This window comes from Vigna unguiculata, chromosome 6, assembly GCF_037176805.1.
Source record: "Vigna unguiculata cultivar grain cowpea cultivar isolate G323 ecotype 2 chromosome 6, ASM3717680v1, whole genome shotgun sequence".
NCBI classification, from domain to species: Eukaryota; Viridiplantae; Streptophyta; class Magnoliopsida; order Fabales; family Fabaceae; genus Vigna; species Vigna unguiculata.
The window spans coordinates 33,577,473-33,597,646 of NC_140797.1; the positions used below are offsets into that span (position 1 = coordinate 33,577,473).

General features: G+C 33.1%; 1 protein-coding gene and 1 pseudogene across 1 annotated transcript; both read left to right on the forward strand.

Moving 5' to 3' along the window:
* The first annotated feature begins 2,248 nt into the window (after positions 1–2,248).
* Positions 2,249–5,300, forward strand: LOC114187444 (disease resistance protein RPM1-like). The gene has a single exon (XM_085674546.1). It carries the CDS (start codon positions 2,314–2,316, stop codon positions 5,086–5,088), a length of 2,775 nt encoding a protein of 924 aa, XP_085530672.1. The 5' UTR covers positions 2,249–2,313; the 3' UTR covers positions 5,089–5,300.
* An 8,342-nt stretch (positions 5,301–13,642) lies between these two features.
* LOC114188224 (disease resistance protein RPM1-like) lies at positions 13,643–16,680 on the forward strand (annotated as a pseudogene).
* Positions 16,681–20,174: the final 3,494 nt, after the last annotated feature.

Consider the following 20,174-nt stretch of genomic DNA (forward strand, 5'->3'; position numbering starts at 1 on the left):
TGCTGAAATTCGACCGAGTTGGCCCCAACAAAAATCTACCAATCTTAAGGACACAGGTTTTAGAAAATTTAATTTAAATTTGTTTTATAAAAATAGATTTTGGATTTTGAACTTGATCTAAATATTTAAATCTTAATCCAAATATTTGAATGTGAATTTTAAAGAAGTCTAAACTAATTTCACTGAAAAGATGAATTTGGATAAAAAATATAATTTAATATTTAAATCTAAAATAGATATAGATTGTATCATTACAAATTCAATCCATAATCATCCTTGTCTCTATTTAATCTTCAAGATTCAAGCTTCCAACTGAGACTTTCCGTGCTTATGCAAACAAAGGATTTGAAAGACTACTTTCTAGTTTTGTCATCATCCAACCTTACAAATAATCAATGGCACCTGGAATGCAATAATTAGGGCAGCTGATGGTGGGGAAAATAAAAAACAAATTAACTTTACAAGTGATAACATAATTTAATAATAGTTCATTTGGTCGTTCATATGCACTGATACGATACGTGTATCAGATACGACATGTATCTGATACGTCGATACATTTATTTTCAAAATAATAGGATACAATACATGATAAATACGTGATATATGAATATTGAAAAATGTATAATAATTCTTACAAACGTAATAAATATATGATTCTTAATGTGTGAATCCAAATTTCCTAATTGGAGACCAATTCTTTTGGTAACCAAAATTTGGTAGCTAATGTTAGTGACCAATTTAAAAACCAATTCATAATTGAAACTATTTTAATTATCAATTTAGAAATCAATTATAATTTTTTGGAACTATTTTAGTTGTCAATATGGTCACTATATAGTGACTAATTATTTTTTGTCACTAAAATTGGTCACTATTCAAAGATTTTATCGTAGTATATTACGACTTTATAAATTAGATACTTATTGATAAGTATTGTTAAAGTATCCTAAAGTATCAGACACGTATACGTGACCCAAATTGAAGTATCAGTGCATTACCAACAAATCATCTTTTTAATTAAAGTGTTATTACCGGATCTACCTCTAATAAAAAAACTTATTTCATTGCATCTTGCTAAACCCATGCAATGCTTTATCCTATTTTCTTTATATATCACTTTTATAATAAGTTTTGCATTGGTTAGACCGAAGCTAGTGTATATTTATTTAATGTAAAATATATTTTTATAGTACATACTTTTGTGTTCCTTGAGTTGATACTAATTAATATTTACTATATTTTATTTTAATGATTCTTATGTCAACGTAAAATATTTTTAGTGAATGCCATGTTTGTATTTATTTTAGCATTATATTAGCATCGGTTATAGGTTGATTCTAATAACATCTTCTGAATTGTTGTCATGTGTTATGACAACTAAGCTTCTACATTTTTTATTGTTATAGAAAATATTTGAAGTTCTTCATGGTTATCATGTGTTATGACAACTCATCAAGTTTTTCAGGGGTTGCTTTAGAAATCAACCTCAACAAAATGATATATCTGAGAGGAAAAACCATACTATGATGGAGATGGCAAAGTGCATTTTGTTTGAATATATGTCCAACAAAGGTTGTTTGAAACATGAAACCATTTTGAAGCATGAAGTGGAACAAAAGCTTCATTGGAGCATCTTAAAAGTTTTGGATGTATTTACTATGCTGAAGTTCAAGAGTTAAGAGAACGAAATTTGAATAATGAAGTTAAGGGAGACGAATATTTATTGGTTATAGTTACATGTTAAATAGCAATGAACTTTACAACTTGAAGACGAAGAAGGTGATTAATGAAGATGATATATTTCATGGTAGCGATGGCAATGCTTCAAGGGTTTACTGAATTATGAGCCTTAAAGCAATAGAAGTAGATGAGTAATCAAATGAAAATATTCCTGTAATCAAAGTCAAAAGCTTTGAAAAACCTATACCGTTTACCATACACCTTTTATTAATTGGTACGACAGCCATTGAAATACACAATTAATCTCATCACGTTATAGCTGGATCACAATATCTCTATTTGCTATATTACGACGTATAAAAGGATAAAAAGACCACAACTTGCACGGAAAAACATTTAAGAAATACATGGAAAGCTCAAAGTCTTGTTCCACGCATAGACAATAATTATTGTGCAAAGATCACATGGTTGCTTGATTTAAAAAAGGCAATACAGAAAAATGAAAGAGTTATAATAATCTGTGTATTGTTTACCTAGCTACAACTATTGGTTATATTTAGTGTTAAAGAACATAAACTCTTACAGTTGCCACTACCACAAAGCTTGAGATAGAGAGAGAACTAGACTAAAATGGCAGAAACTGCAGTGTCCTTTGTGTTTCCAAAATTTTTGGAAGCTGTAAAGATGCTGAGAGATCTACCAAAAGAAGTTGCAGAAGTTACTGACAAACTAGAAAGCTTTCAAGATTTCATTCATGATGCAAATAAAATGGCTGAAGCTGAAGAAGATAACAATAGGCTCTATAGAATAAGAAAAAGGTTGATGAGGCTCCGAAAAGCAGCTTTTCTCATGGAAGATGTCATCGATGACTATATGATATGTGACGAAAAGCAATCTGAAGAAGATCCTCGATGTGCAGCTTTACTCTGTGAGGCTGTTGGGTTCATCAAAACTCAAGTCCTTCGCCTTCAAATAGCGTATCAGATTCAAGATGTTACGTCACTTGCTCGTGCGGAAAGAGATGGCTTCGAAAACCTTTTTCCTACGGGATCAAGATCAGACGGTTCTAGAGGAAATGAAAATTTCACATGGCATAAACTTCGAATGGATCCTCTTTTTATTAAGCAGGAGCTTGTTGGCTTTGAAGACCCTATACATACACTGAAAAAGTGGTTGACAGACGGAAGAAAAGAACGCACTGTCATCTCTGTTGTAGGAATGGCAGGATTGGGAAAAACCACTCTTTCTAAGCAAGTCTTTGACAGGGTCGATAAACACTTTGAGTGCCATGCATTGGTCACAGTGTCCCGACCCTATGATGTTTTACGGGTTCTGAGAGAAATGACGAACAAGCTTTGCAAAAAAACAAAGGATCCTCCTCTTCAGAATGTTGCAACTATGGATCGAATGTCGTTGATAGAAGAAATCAGAAACCGCTTGTGCAATAAGAGGTATGTTGTCTTGTTTGATGACGTATGGAACGAAACTTTTTGGGATGACATTGAATTGGCTCTAATTGATAATAAAAATGGAAGTAGGATATTAATCACTACCCGGGATGAGAAGGTTGTGGAGTTCTGTAAGAAAGCTTTATTTTTTGAGGTGCATAAATTACAACCTTTAAGTAAAGCAAAATCATTGGAGTTGTTATGTAAGAAGGCGTTTGGGTATGGTTTTGATGGATGTTGTCCAAAAGATTATGAAGAAGTAGGTATGGAAATTGTTAGGAAGTGTGAGTGTTTACCTTTAGCGATTGTGGCCATTGGTAGTCTTTTATATAGAAAATGTAAAAGTCCATATGAATGGCGCCTGTTTAGTCGAAATCTAAGTTCGGAGTTGCAGAGCAATTCCGAATTACAAAGAGTAACGAAAATTTTAAGTTTGAGTTACGATGATTTGCCACAGAATCTGAAGTCATGTTTGTTGTATTTCGGAATGTATCCTGAAGATTATGAAGTCAAATGTGGTAGATTAATTCCACAGTGGATCGCTGAAGGGTTTGTCAAACATGAAAATGAAAGAAATTTAGAAGAAGTTGCACAACAACATTTAATGGAGTTGATCAGTAGAATCTTGGTACAAGTAGCATCATTGACCAAAGATGGGAAAACTAGAGCATGCCGGGTTCATGACTCAATACATGAAATGATCCGCGGAAAAATTAAGACTACGGGGTTTTGTGAGTATATTGATGAGCATAATCATTTAGAGTCAAGTGGTAGCATTCGACGCTTAACAATAGCAACAAGTTCCTATGGTTTAAGTGGATCTATGGAAGAATCACAACATGCTCGGTCAATTCTAATTTTCACCAATAAAGTGTTATCTGAAGACTTCATCAGGGGCTTGCTTGCAAAATACACGCGGTTGAAGGTACTGGATTTTGAATTTGCTCCATTAAGTCATGTTCCTGAAAATTTGGGAAGTTTAATTCACTTAAAGTATCTAAGCTTCCGGAATACATGCATTGAAAGCCTTCCAAAATCCATTTGTAAGCTGCAGAACTTGGAGACATTAGATGTACGAACAGATATGGAGATTGAGATACCAAAGGAGATTACTAAGCTTAGAAAGCTACGTTATCTTTTGGGTAGCAGAATATCTTCCATTGCAGTGAAGGATAGTCTTGGAAGCATGACATCCCTTGAAAAGATGCATGAATTGGAAATAGATCCAGAAGGAGCAGTGATTGGAGAGCTTGGAAAGCTAAAGCAACTAAGGGATCTGAGGCTTGTTGGTCTTAGGGGAGATGATGCTGACACGCTTTGTTCCTCAATAAACCAGATGCCACTCTTGGAGCGACTACATATCTCCGTAACAAGTCAGACTAATGAAGCAATTAATTTGCACAGTACGTCATCCTTGTCTGAACTAAAGAAGCTTCACCTGTATGGCAATTTAAAAGACTTCCCAAATTGGATTCCGCCGCTCGAAAATCTTGTGAAATTGTCTTTAGTTGAATCGAGGTTAACTAACATTCCATTGATATCTCTGGGAAATATGCCAAATTTGTTGATCCTCTCTTTCGATTACAAATGTTACGAAGGAGAAACTTTGCATTTTCAAAATGGAGGATTTCAGAAACTAAAGGAGCTAGAGCTCAGTGGTTTGAAGCAATTGAGGTCCATCTTTATTGATAGCGGAGCGCTGCAATCTTTGGAAAAGCTTAAGTTAATGAGTATTCGACAACTGAAGGCAGTACCCTCTGGCTTTCAATACTTAAAGAAACTCCAAGTTCTCGACATCTTTCATATGTCGACTGAATTTCAACAGAGGATTGACCCTGATACAGGAGAAGAGCATTGGATGATCAAACACGTGCCCCATCTACATATTGTCAAGAAAAGTACTCTTTCTCAAATTTTCGAGAGAGTAGGGCTTTCTCCTCTACGGTTGTTAGTTTAGGACAACTATTTTATTTTATTATTTATTTATATTTTGAATAAGTAAATGTTAGATTTTATTTTTTAGGAATTAAACAGGTCAATTTTGAATTTGTTAATCATGACTTGGTGGCCAGTTATTTTCATTGATTATATATTTTTTTGAAATAGACAAGAACCATGTATTCCACCGTTGCAACCTTAATTATTTAATTATTCTCTCATTGCACAACATTGTACATATTCTCTTTTATTATCTATTTTACTGCAATCTTATAATACTTGGTATATGAGCTCTATTTTTGAGGGTTATATAGAATCACTACAAAAATAATAGTTTTTAGTTTGAATTATATTTGGCATTTCTGGAGTTTTTGTTGTAAATAACTGACAAATCATGAACAAAAGGGTGCTTTCTGGGACGTGTAAATTCACCGCCTTTAAGGACTTATCCGCGATGTGTTGCGCAAGTTCCCTCAGGATACAACAAGAACTTCTTGAATCTTTCGAGGATCTCAGAACTAGGAAGAAAGTACTCTTGAAAGAGTATTTAACCTAGATAATAGAAGTAAGAAATATGAGAGAAAAAAGAGCTTGAAGAATGAGGGAAAAAGAGTGAGAGATGGTGTCCTTTGGAGAAGGAAAAAGTAATCTATTTATAGATGGAAGAGGAGCCTACTAATGGTACAAAACCCATGGTCAACAACGATAACAAGCTTAAAACCAAATCAAAACGTTTTGTGAATAAATGACCATATCTAAACTAAAAATGCAATGATTTTATGACTTTGGAGAAGGAAAAAGTCATCTATTTATAGATGGAAGAGGAGCTTACTAATGGTACAAAACCCATGGCCAGCAATGATAACAAACTTAAAACCAAATCAAAACGGTTTGTGAATATATGGCCATATCTAAACTGAAAATGCAATGATTTTATGACTCAACAATGTACAAATTTTTTTGAAATGCTATAACATTTATAACGTTTGTTTTACAACAATCCCCCACACATTTTAAAAGATAAGAAAAGAGAGATTGAAAGAAGAAAATTCTAGGTCTCATAAGATGTAATGCATCGGAGCTGGTATAACAAGCTATATGAACCAGTCCTAGACAGATAAACTTAACACACAGTGTAGTTGGTATAGAAAACTATATGAACCAAAGACACTTGATGTGTGTTAGTGGTTGATCAATCACAATACACCCCCACAATTATTGTTCTTAACACTGTGTTGTGCTTACTAGGCCATGCGCGTGCCGATATTCATGAGTGCTTTAGAGATCATGCCAATATCTCATACAAGCGGCCCCACTTGACACCCATAGAGGTGATTTCATCAAGTGTACCGTAAGAGATATGAAAATCATTAAAACTTTGTTTAAACTAAAATTCTTAAACCACATTGAATTTTAATTTACAAAGTTTAACCTCTCAATAATGCAGTCTCTAGCACTTTCACATACACCATAAGAATGGACATAATTGATTTAAAAAATCAATTTAGTGCTATCAGAACTAACAAGTGACTTGTTTTTATCCATATAAACCTTATTCATGGGATCTCCAATCACAAAGGTTGGGTTACCATCACTTGTTTGTTTGTAAGTGACTTAAGTCTCATTCCCCTTGATGTTTCTAAAATCATATTTCTTCCCAAGGATTTTGTTAGAGGATCTGTTAGATTCCGTTATGACTTCACATAATCAATGGAAATAGTTCCACTCTTTAGCAGTTGCTTAACCAGATTATGTCTCAATTGTATATGTTTATTATTTCCATTATAGTTTTTGTTTTTAGCTATAGCTATTGTCAATTGGCAATCACAATGTATAGATACAAATGGGTCCGGTTTCATTCCTAGAGGAATGTTTGCTAAGAAGTTTTTCAACCACTCAACCTCACTACCAACCATTTTGAGAGTAAAAAACTCAAATTTCATTGTTGATCTTGGAATAATTGTTTGCTTGGCTGATCTCCATGTAATTGCACCACCCCCAAGTGTGAATATATAACCATTAATAGACTTTGTTTCATCTGAATCAAAGATCCAATTAGCATCATTATACCCTTATAGTTCAATAAGAAATCCATTATATTCAGTGGCATAATCCATTTAACTTCTTAAGTATTTCATAAGTCTTGTGAGTGCTTCCCAATGTTCTTGATTAGGACATTGAGTGTATATACTCAATCTACCTACTGCATAAGCAATATCAGGTTTTGAAAAGCTCATTAAGTGTAGTAAGCTCCCAATTATCTGGGCATATTGAGGTTGAGAAATAGATTCTCCTCTATTTTTCATTAATTTAGAGTTAGCATCATAAAAGGTACTCACTGGTTTAACGTCATAATATCCAAACTTCCTAAGAAGTTTCTTAATGTATTGTTCTGGGGATAGTAATATACTATCTCCCTTACTTATGATTCTAACACATAAAATCACATTGGCTTCACCCATGTTTTTCATTTCAAATTTAGATCCTAGAAACAATTTAGTTCTAGAGACTATATCAATGCATGTACCAAATATTAACATGACATCCACATACAAACATATAATGACACATTCACTATTATATAAGATTTAGAGTACACACATTTATCAACATCATTGGGTGAAAACCATCACAAAGTAAAAACACTATCTAATTTTTCATGCCACTATTTTGGTGGTTATTTTAACCTATACAAAGATTTTAAAAGTTTGCACACCTTATTTTCTTGATTAGGGACAACACACCCTTCAGGTTGAGTCATATAAATTTCCTCCTATAATTTACCATTCAGAAAAGCAGTCTTAACATCCATCTAGTGTATCACTACTTATTGGTAGCTGCTAGAGCTAACAAAACACGAATAGAGGAAATCCTAGTTACAGGGACAAAGGTATCAAAGTAATCTATGTTGGGTTTCTAAGTAAAACCTTTAGCTACTAATCTTGCCTTATATTTATCTATGGATCCATTAAGGTGATACTTTTTCTTAAAGATCCACTTACAACCAATGGGTTTTGCTATTTTAGGAAAATATACTAAAGTCCAAGTATTATTTTTCTCAATTGATTCAATTTCAGTCTTAATAGCCTTATCCCACTGTTTTGTATCAGGAGCACTAGTAGCCTCTAAAAACTTGTTGGATCATTTTCAACTAGATAGGTATAAAAGTCATCTCCAAAAGTAGTTTCCTTCCTCTATCTTTTACTTCTTGAAACCTCATACATGTCTTCACTATTGTTCTCTATAGGTTGTTCAACTGTATCACTAACCTTTAAAGAAAATATATGTTCAAAAACCTCAACATTTTTTGTCTCCACAATAGTATTATGTTCAATCACATCATTTTTAAGAACAAGAAACCTATAGGCAACATTATGTTCAGCATAACCCAAGAACATACAATCAGAGGTTTTAAAGCCTATTTTCCTTTTCTCAGGATCGGGTAACATTACTTTAGCTAGGCACCCCCACACTCTCAGATATTTAAGATTAGGTTGATACCCTCTCCATAACTCATAAGGAGTTTTACCCGTTTTCTTATGAGGTATCCTATTTTGTAAAAAGCATGCAGTGAGAAGGGTTTCTCCCTAAAGGTTATTAGGTGCACTAGAACTAATAAGCATGACATTCATCATTTCCTTAAGAGTTCTATTTTTCCTCTTAACTACTCCATTAGACTCAGGTGAATATGGTGGGGTTACTTCATGGATAATACCTTCTTTTACACAAAAGTCATTAAACAACACATATTCACCACCTCTATCTGATCCAATCCTCTTAATTTTCTTATTCAATTAATTTTCTACTTTCGCTTTATAAGTTAAAGATACATCAAAGGCTTCATCCTTACGTTTGATTAAGTATACTTTGGTTTATCTAGAATAATCATCCATAAAGGTTACAAAATAATTTTTACCACCTCTTGACATGGTTTGTTTTAAATCAGCTAGATCAGTATGAATTAACCCTAACAATTTTGTTTGACGTTCTACAGGATAATATGTTTTCTTAGTTATTTTGGATTTTACACATATATCACATTTACCACTTTGCTTATCATGCATATTAATTAATCATAGTCGTTGCAATTTCATAACATACGAGGAATTAACATGTCCTAATATAGCATGCCACATATCATATGAGTGAATGATACGAAGCAATTAATCTTTCTCTTAAAGGTGGGGTTAAATCCACTGGAACGAGAATTTCAAAAGTTGTTTTTCCTTTTGTGATTATGTTTGTTCTCGTACCTTTTTGAAGCAAGTTTGTCTTTTACCACGTTTGCCTTTGCGGATGATGCTTTGGCCCTTGCAGTAGCACTCTCCTTCCTGTTGGTATTTTCTATTATGATGTGTGTAATGAGCTCTTGAAGCGTCATTTGCTTGTGTCTATGTTTCAGCTGTTGTTTATAATCAATCCAAGATGACAACAATTTCTCGATCATAAGTTCTGAAACAAACTCATCAAGAAGAGGTATATTCTCTACTTTGATATCTTCAAGTAACTTGTGATATTCGTTGATTTGAATCTTTATGTCTTTATCTTCGATCATCTCCCAATGGTAGTAATTCCTTATGATGAATCTTTGTCGGACGATGTTCTCAGCAGTATATTTGAGAATCAACGAATCCCAAATTTCTTTCATTTTCTTATATGAGCAGTACACATCGAACAAATCATTAGACAAGGTGCTAAGTATGGTGTGTTAGCATACCTTGTTTGCATAAGTACAATCTTCAACTTGTTTGACACTAGATTCGTCAGGTTTTGAAGTTTAGAAAGTCATAACTACTCCATACATGTCTAGAAGAGTAGAGACACATTCTTGGAAGCGTCGAAAGTTCTGCCTAGAGAATTCCTCAATTTTTGATACATCCGAAAATGGTTTCGCAAAGACGGTATGAGTTCTAGAAATATTTTGATTCTTTAGAGTAGTAGAGTTTTTGTTGTTGTCAGCCATAAGTCCTTAAGATTGTTGTAAAAAACTGATAAATCACGAACAAAAGGGTACTTCCTAAGGCATGTAAATTCACTGCCCTTAAGGACTTATCCGCGGCGTGTTGCGCAAGCCCCCAAGATACAATAGGAACTTCTCGGATCTTCCGAAGATCTCAGAACTAGCAAGAAAGTACTCATGAAAGAGTATTTAACCCAGATAATAGAAGGAAAAAATATGAGAGAGAAGAAAGCTTAAAGAATGAAGGAAAAGAGTGAGAGATGGTGTCCTTTGGAGAAGGAAAAAGTCATCTATTTATAGACGGAAGAGGAGACTACTAATGGTACAAAACCATCGCCAACAACGGTAACAAACTTAAAACCAAATCAAAATAGTTTGTGAATAAATGGCCATATCTAAACTGAAAATGCAATGATTTTATGACTGCAACAATGTAAAAAAACTTTGGAAATGTTATAACGTTTATTTTACAACAATTTTAACCCCACTAATAGTTTCACCCACGGTTTGCCGTTTACTTAGAAGAACCAGCATCGCTAACAAATTACCAAGATTTTTAACAACCCTTGGAATTAATGCAATTGACCTGTAGTTTACAAAATCGTCAGTACTGCCTAGAGTTTCAAACCCTTAATATTGTCTGGGGTTTCAAACCCTAGGTACTACCTGTGGTTTAAAACCCCAATATTGCCAGTAGTGCTTATTATGGCAGTGAACTGTACCACAATGTGTTACATTAATTTTATTTTCTTCTAATGCTAAAGCTGCAACTGAGGTACTCTAGCTAAAGTACGTGACTAAGTGATTTCATGATCCATTAAAGTAAACATGTTTACAACTTGTTTCATCACATGTGGCTAAAAAAATGAAAAAAGTTACAAAAAGACAACATAGTAGAAAAAGAAAACTTCATGATTAAGAGAAAACTAAAAGGTCCTACCTGAATGAAAATTGTGAAGGTCGAGTCAGGTTGACCTGGACCAAAGTTTGAGCTTGGTTAGCTGGGGCAGAAGGTTGAGTTGGGTTCGCCAATGTTGAAGGTGGAGTCGGGTCGACCTGAACCGAAGGTGGAGTTGGATCGGCTTGTGCCAAAGGTGGAGTTGGTTCGGCCCGTGCTGAAGGTGGAGCCAGGTTGGCCCATGTAGAAGGTGGAGTCGGGTCGGTCCAGAGTGAAGGTTGAGCCGCGTTGACCTGTGCTGAAGGTTGGGCCGACCCAAGTCGACGAGTCCAATTGACTCGTGTCGATTATCAGGCCTAGTTAGCCTAGGTTGAATCTTCAATAGTCGATTCAGACCGAAAGTTGAGACGACATGTCCTTGATCGAATGTCGAGCTAATTAACTCAATTTGGGTTTAAGAATAGAGTTGAATTTGCCTTAAAATAGATATTTATTTGCTTTATCCAAACAAGAAAATTGAAATCTAAGATGTTTCAATTACTCCATTCAAACAAACTATTTAAGAAATGAAAGAAATTCAATTGTAAGTAATCCAAATATTATATATTTCAATTTCTTGGTATTGTTGAAATTTCTCGTCCAAACACGATGTAAAGTAATTTTAACTTTATATTTCACTGGATTAAACATGTAAATTTAGTGTTTGAGAGTCCTTGTACAACTACTTGCACGTTTTCTATGCTCCATTATCTGAATGATTCATATATTCAAATGTATCAAGAATTTTAAAATGTACCAGCTTAGAAAACACTTCTACGACAATGGGCCCAAGAACCCATTCCCAAAGCACAACACAACACTACTTGTTCTGTATCTCTTCACAACCATGTAGTGCTTATGCCTCCATTTCATCTTCAAGATTCAGGTTTCCAACCTATTAGGTTAGGGTATCAATGGCAACAACGCAAACACATAGGATTTGAAAGACTACTTTTTAGTTTTGTGATAATCCAACCTCACAAATGGCACCGGGAATGCAAGAATTAGGACATAGTGGTTGAAATGTCGGTGATAAGTGGGGAAAATAAAAAACAAATAAACTTTACAATTGATAACATTTAATAATAGTTTATTTTGTCAGTTATACCAACAATACTATCTATTTAATTATTGTTTTACCGGATGGTACCTGTAATAAAAATTCTTATTTCCCTGCATATCTGCTAAACCCATGCAATGCTTTATCCTATTTTATTTATATTATCACTTTTGTAATAAGTTTTGCATTGGTTAGACCGAAGCTAATGTATATTTATTTAATATATAAAATATAATTTTAGTACATATTTTTGTGTTCCTTAAGTTGATACTGATTACTTTTTACTATATTTTATTTTAATGATTCTTAATTAGTGTCAACGTAAATCTTTTTAGTCAGTGTCAAGTTTATATTTATTTTACCATCATATTAGGTTGATTCTAGTAACATCTTCTTCGTGGTTGTCATGTTTTATGACAACTAATCTTCTACATTTTGTATTGTTATGTAAGATTTGGAGAAATGGAAACGGGAATATTTGAAGTTCTTCCTGGTTGTCATGTGTTATGACAACTAATCTTCTACATTTTTGTATTATATAAGATTTAGATAAATGGAGAGAGAGGAATATTTGAAGTTCTTCATGGTTGTTATGCGTTTGTTATAACAGCTAATCAAGTTTTTCAGGGGTTGCTTTAGAAATCAGTTGACTATACACCCAAACAAAATTCGAGAGGTAGAACCGTAGATGAAAAAATGCATTTTGTTGGACTCCAGAAAAGGTTGTTTGAAACATGACACCATTAGAAGGATAGAGCGGAAGAAAATCTTCAGTGGAGCATATTAATTTGGATGTATTTACTATCCTCAAGTTCAAAAATCAAGACAACGAATTTTGAAGAATGAAGTAAGAGAGATGATATTTATTGGTTCTGACACGCCTCATAAATGGCGTGTCCCGTGTCCGACACGTATCGGACACCAACACTCGTACGATACTTGTAAGACACACTATGTCCAATCTGAAAAATATTTTTTTATCTTTGACATGATTTTGATGATTAAGATAAGGAACAAATCTTATTCTATCACTACTTTTCGCATATTAGATATTTGATAAATAGATTGGATTCATTTTTGTGTTAGTTGACCATGTGTTAGTTGACAATTTCAAACTTAACATGTATATACACGACGTGTCCCGTGTCCTATGTTTTTTCAATTTAGCCGTATCTCCGTATCTGTGTCCGTGTCGTATCCGTGTCCGTATCCTGACAACATATTAAAAAGCTACGAAACTTTAGAACTTGAAGACGAAGAAGGTGATTATTAGTGAAGATGCGATATTTTAATGGTAGGGATGGCAATACTTTAACGGTTTTCTGAATTATGAGCCTTAAAACAATAGAAGTAGATGAATAATGAAATGAAATTATACATGTAAAGCTCTGAAAAGCCCATACAGTTTACTGTACACCCTTATTAATTGGTATGACAGTCACTGAAATACACAATTAATCTCATCACGTTATAGCTGGATCACAATATCTCTATTTTCAATACTACGACGCATTAAAAAACAAAAAAAAATCACAGCGTGCTAGCAAAACATTTAAGAATACATGGCAAAGCTCAAAGTCTTCATCTCCGCATAGATAATTATTGAGCAAAGATCACATGGTTGCTTGATTTAAAAAAGACAATAGAGAAAAATGAAAGATTTTATAATAACCTGTGTATTGTCTAGCTAGCTACAAATATTGGTTATATTTAGTGTTGAAGAACATATAGTCATACAATTGCCACTACCAAAAAGCTTGAGAGAGAGCGCTAGACTAAAATGGCAGAAACTGCAGTGTCCCTTGCTAGTCAGCATGTGTTTCCAAAACTTTTGGAAGCTGTAAAGATGCTGAGAGATCTTCCAAAAAATGTTGCAGAAGTTACTGATGAATTAGAAAACTTTCAAGATTTCATCCATGATGCAAATAAAATGGCTGATGCTGAAGAAGATAGCAATAGGCGGGATAGAATAAGAAAAAGGTTGATGAGGCTGAGAGAAGCATCTTTTCGCATGGAAGATGTCATCGATGACTATGTGATGATATGTGACGAAAATCAACCTGAAGAAGGTCCTCGATGTGCAGCTTTACTCTGTGAGGCTGTTGAGTTCATCAAAACTCAAATCCACCACCTTCAAATAGCGTATCAGATTCAGGATGTTAAGTCACTTGTTCGCACAGAAAGGGAAGGCTTCATAAACCATTGTCCCATTGAACCAAGATCACACGGTTCTAGAGGAAAAGAAAATTTCACATGGCATAAATTTCGAATGGATCCTCTCTTTATTAAGGAACATGAGGTTGTTGGCCTTGAAGGCCCTACACAAACACTGAAAAAGTGGTTGACACTGACACAGGGAAGAGAGGAACGCACCGTCATCTCTATTGTAGGAATGGCAGGATTGGGAAAAACCACTCTTTCTAAGCAAGTCTTTGACAGGGTCCGTACAGACTTTGAGTGCCATGCATTGATCACAGTGTCTCGATCCTATACTGTTGAAGAGTTGCTGAGGACTATGACGAACGAGCTTTGCAAAGAAAGAAAGGAGGATCCTCCTCGAGATGTTTCAACTATGAATCAATTGTCGTTGATAAAAGAAGTCAGAAACCGCTTCGCAATAAAAGGTATGTTGTCTTGTTTGATGATGTTTGGAATGAAACATTTTGGGATGATGTTGAATTGGCTATGATTGATGATAAAAATGGAAGTAGGATAATAATCACTACCCGGGAAGAGAAGGTTGCGGAGTTCTGTAAAAGTTGTTTACTTTATAGGCTACAACCTTTAAGTGAAGAAAAGTCACTGGAGTTGTTATGTAAAAAGGCATTTGGGTATGGCTTTCATGGATGTTGTCTAGAAGATTATGAAAAAGCAGGTCTGGGCATTGTTAGAAAGTGTGGATATTTACCTCTAGCAATTGTAGCTATCGGTAGTCTTTTAAATAGAAAATGTAAAAGTCCATATGAATGGCGCCTGTTTAGTCAAAATCTAAGTTTAGAGATGGAGAGCAATTCCGAGTTAGACAGTGTAAAAAAAATTTTAAGTTTGAGTTACGATGATTTGTCACAGAATCTCAGATCATGTTTGTTGTATTTTGGAATGTATCCTGAAGATTATGAAGTTAAATGTGGTAGATTAATTCAGCAGTGGATAGCTGAAGGGTTTGTTAAACACGAACGCGGAAGAAATTTAGAAGAAGTTGCACAACAACAATTAATGGAGTTGATCAGTAGAAGCTTGGTACTAGTTGCATCATTTACCACGGATGGGAAAGTGAAAGCATGTCGTGTTCATGACTCAATGCATGAAATGATCCGTGGAAAAATGAAGAATACGGGGTTTTGTGAGTATATTGATGAGCATAATCATTTGGAGTCAAGTGGTATCACTCGACGCTTAACAATAGCAACAAGCTCCAATATTAATGGTTTAAGTGGATGTATTGAAGGATCACATGTTCGGTCAATTCTAATTTTGACGAATGAAGTGTCATCTGTAGACTTCAACAGCCGCTTGCTTGCAAAATACACGCGGTTGAAGGTGCTGGATTTTGAATTTACTCCATTACATGATGTTCCTGAGAATTTGGGGTGTTTAATCCACTTAAAGTATCTAAGCTTCAGGGAGACATTCATAAGAAGCCTTCCAAAATCCATTGGAAAGCTGCAGAACTTGGAGACCCTAGATGTAAGAACATATATGGAGATTGAGGTACCAAAGGAGATTACGAAGCTTAGAAAGCTACGTCATCTTTTGGGTAGCACAATATCTTCCACTTCATTGAGGGATAGTCTTGGAAGCATGACGTCCCTGGAAAAGATGCATGAATTGGGAATAGATGAAGATGGAGTGGTGCTTAGAGAGCTTGGAAAGCTAAAGAAATTAAGGGATTTGAGGCTTGTTAGTCTCAGGAGAGATCATGCGGAGACTCTCTGTTCCTCACTAAACGAGATGCCACTCTTGGAGCGACTACATATCTCCTTCGCAGAATATCTAAGGCTTTCTAATTTTACGGAAGATCCTGCAGCTCTTTCTTCCTCAATAAGGAAGATACAAGTACGACGACCACTTGAGAGTGGAGTAATTGACTTGCACATTACGTCATCGTTGTCTAAACTGAGGAAGCTTTATCTGTATGCCAATTTAAAAGAGTTCCCAAATTGGATTCCGCGTCTCCAGAATCTTGTGAAATTGTCTTTGGTTGAATCCAAGTTAACTAACATTCCGTTGACAGATCTGGGAAGTATGCCAAATTTGTTGTTGCTCTCTTTTGACTCTAATTCTTTTGAAGGAGAAACTTTGCATTTTGAAAATGGAGGATTTCAGAAACTCAAGGAACTAGAATTCAAATGTTTGTATAATTTGAGTTTCATCCTTATTGATAGCGGGGCACTGCCATCTTTGGAAAAGCTTCAGATAGTGGCTATTCCACAACTGAAGATAGTACCCTCTGGCATTCAACACTTGAAGAAACTCCAAGTTCTCTACATCGTGCATATGCCGACAGAATTTCTTCAGAGGATTGACCCCGAGGGAGGAGATGAGCACTGGATGATCAAACATGTGCCCTATGTACATTTTGGTCACTATATATCGTAATTTGCTTAATGGTCCAGCAGAAAGTAGCTGAAATTTTCTCTTCGCTTTTGCAGAGGTGTGCTTTTTATCTTTATTATTAATTTTATTGTTTTGATTTAACAAAAACTTAATTTTTTTAATCTCCGTACTTAAGGACAAATTATTTTAGATTTTTGTACACATCGGCTTCAATCCTTTCTACATAATCCTTCAGACTAAAATGAATTAAAATTATAATTATAAAGAATAGAAGTTAACGTGTTTGTTATAGGAACCAAGTAAGAAATTAATTCTATTATCTCGTATATATAACGTCTTCAAATTTTTTATTGTTGAAAAATTATTCTATTTGTCCCTTGCATATATAAAAATTAAACTTAATTTTATTTTCTGTTGGTAGTAAGCATTTAAAATTGTAGTTTTTTATGTCTGGATGCAAGTGATGTTGCATATTGTTTTTGAGATTATATTTGGGCATGAAGGAGAAGTTTGTCTCTGTTCTGAGTTTTGGTATTTTCATGAAAATGTGACGTTCACGCCATTATGAAGTGATGTACATGTTGGTAAAAGTGATTGATTATGCTTAATTGGTTGGAGTACTGTTTCCTACCCATTTGTTTTAGTATCTTAAAATGATTTGGAGTGTTCAAATTTCAAAAGAATTTTCATGATAATTATGTTGGAAGAATTTTCATATCCAGTCTCATTCTTGGCAATTCCTGTGAGGATGTTTTCATTGGGATTGATCATTAGTTTTCTGCGATAAGTTTTTGCTGAGAATTTCTGTTTTGTTGTGAAGATATTAATGTCCTTTGAAGTTGTGGGTAAGGATTAAAATATATGGTTTTTCATTAAGAAAAAGATGTTAGTAAGTCGAAAAGGGTGAATATTTTTCCCTTTTTAATCTTTGTACCGATTAATGATTCTTGGTCTCTATTCTTTTCAACAGAAAAAAAGCAACTGTGCAGCTTGAAGCGGATGATGAAGCACAAATGAAACGGATAACGTAGCCGCTCGGAGCTGAGGGAATATATATATATATATATATATATATATATATATATATATATATATATATATATATATATATATATATATATGGATCTTTTGCGCTTGTTTTCTGAGTAGGCTATTGTCAAGGTCTTATATGTTTTACGGCAAAAAAACTTGTTTTATGGCAAAAAGACTTGGACACTTAAATTGCCATGGTCTTATGTTGCTTTATAAAAAAAATTAATGTGGTATTTGACTACCAAAGATTGTGAAGAAAAATAAAGTATATGAAATATGCATGCTTGACGAAAATCATCTCCCAAAAGGAAACGAGTAAGGAGAGTCAAAGAAATGTTAGAATTGGTACGCATGGATATATGTGGTCCCATGAATTTGAGGAAAAAATCTCAACTATTAGATAAATTTAAAAGGATTAAAACACTTGTTGAGAAACAAAGTGGTAAATTTTAAAAGGTATGGAGAAATCCATGTTGTTTGAGAAAGGAATGTCAAGAGAGTATTGGCTGGTTGAGAAATTTTAAAGGAATGTAATTAGGGATGGCAACCGGACGGGACGGGAACGGATTTCATTATCCTATATTCATCTCTGTAGAAAAAATTCATCCTCATCCCTATACCTAAATCTAACGGGTATCAAACTTTTCTCACATTCTCATCTTCACCGGATAATGGGTATAATCTCGTACTCATACCCGTATTCATTTTCTTACTACTTCAATATTAATTTTAATTAATTTTTATAAAATAATAAAAAATTATGGTAAACAAAACATAATATTATCACATTTTCAATATTAGGAAGATGATTGTTTCTTTGATATCAAATACTTTGAAATAAATTATAAAAGTTTGTTTACTTCAATTTTTTAAATTCTAATAAATCTCTTTTTTATACACTATAATAAAAGTTATAGTACATCACTTGGTCGAAATGACGCAAAGAACAAATAATAAATATAATAATAAAATTTTAGCGTATATATTATATTTTTTTAACTCCAAAGTTATGTTGGATGGTGATAAAAAAATATTCATGACAATTACACTAAATTTTTATATTGAAGTAAATAAAAGTTATTTATACAATTATAGTAAAAGAATTACAGTATGATTGATAATGAGTTAAAAAATAAAAAATAATTAGATAAAATATATGGAAATAGTATTCTATATGATAGAAAAAAAATAACAAATAAAAATATTAAAAAATTAACAAATGTGTGTCTTATAAACAATTTGAGAGACTACTGAAACAAATCGCACAAAGGAAAACAAATGTATAATTAAGGGTATGATAAGATGAAAAATACCTTAGAGATCTAAGAAAACTTTTCAAATGTCAACATATATACTCAATGGTTGAGAAATAACAAAAATTATACTAGCGAAACAAAAAAGTTCTTTAAATGAAACAAAAATTAATAATAATGAATAAAAGATTCTTTTTTATATTACCTAGTAAATGAAAGGTTTATGATATTAAACACTTAATTTGAAAGTATTAAACATTCTCATGTGAAAGGAAACTATACAATAAATAAAAATATTAAAGAATAATAGAAATATTCAAATGTGAGACATAAAAATTTTTAATTGACATACATCATTTAACATAATTACATAAAGTTTATGATAAAATGAAAAATATATTGGAGATGAGAATGAGTTTCATGACAAATCAAATAATTAGAAGAAATAAAAAATAGAAAAATATATCTATATATATATATATATGGTTACTTAATTAATTGTGAATATTTTAATAATTTAAACGGGTACGGATATTATGGCGGGAATATGTGTATCTCCATACCCATCCTCATACCCAATTCAAAAAGTCAGAGATTCTCCATACTTATGCCCATACCCAGTTAATGCGGGAATTTTTTGTCAAAACAGAAACGAGTTCGGACAATACCCATAAAAAAAATTTATTTGCCATCTCTACGTGTAATTAGGGGCCTGGTTGATCCTTAGAAGAAAATCTACATTTGATTAATTGCTCGTTTTAAGAGAACACCTAAAAAGATTGTCAATTATTCTTTTTAGACACCTTAATAAGTCATATTTACCTCTATTTTAGTTACTACAAACAAGCAAGACAAGACATAGGACAAGAAAATATTAAGAGATAAAGAAATACGAAAAAATGTATTATATTATTATTATTTTTATACACTGTTTATATATAATTTAAATATGAAAAAGATAAAGTTTTTAAATATTTATTCTCCAAAGTACAATATAACAAGAAATAATATAAATCATTAATATCTTTTAAAACTTTTGATCTCGTGATAACTTATCTATAATTACATAAAGAGGATTATCTCTTTTGTGTACACATTTCATAATTCTAACTTTATCCTTTATAATATAATTATTTGTTAAATTTTTAAAAATTAATTATTATTTTTACAAATTTTTACAAAATTATTTACTTATCTTCATCTTTTTTCTTCTATTCATCAATAGATATTTTCTCATATTTTCTTTATACATTTCACTTTATTTTTTATAAATATAATTTTATTTTATTTATTAACTCAATAACAT

Bases quoted from the DNA above. Each gene is read 5' to 3' on its own strand.
- LOC114187444 (XM_085674546.1), top strand. From the start codon at position 2,314: ATGGCAGAAACTGCAGTGTCCTTTGTGTTTCCAAAATTTTTGGAAGCT.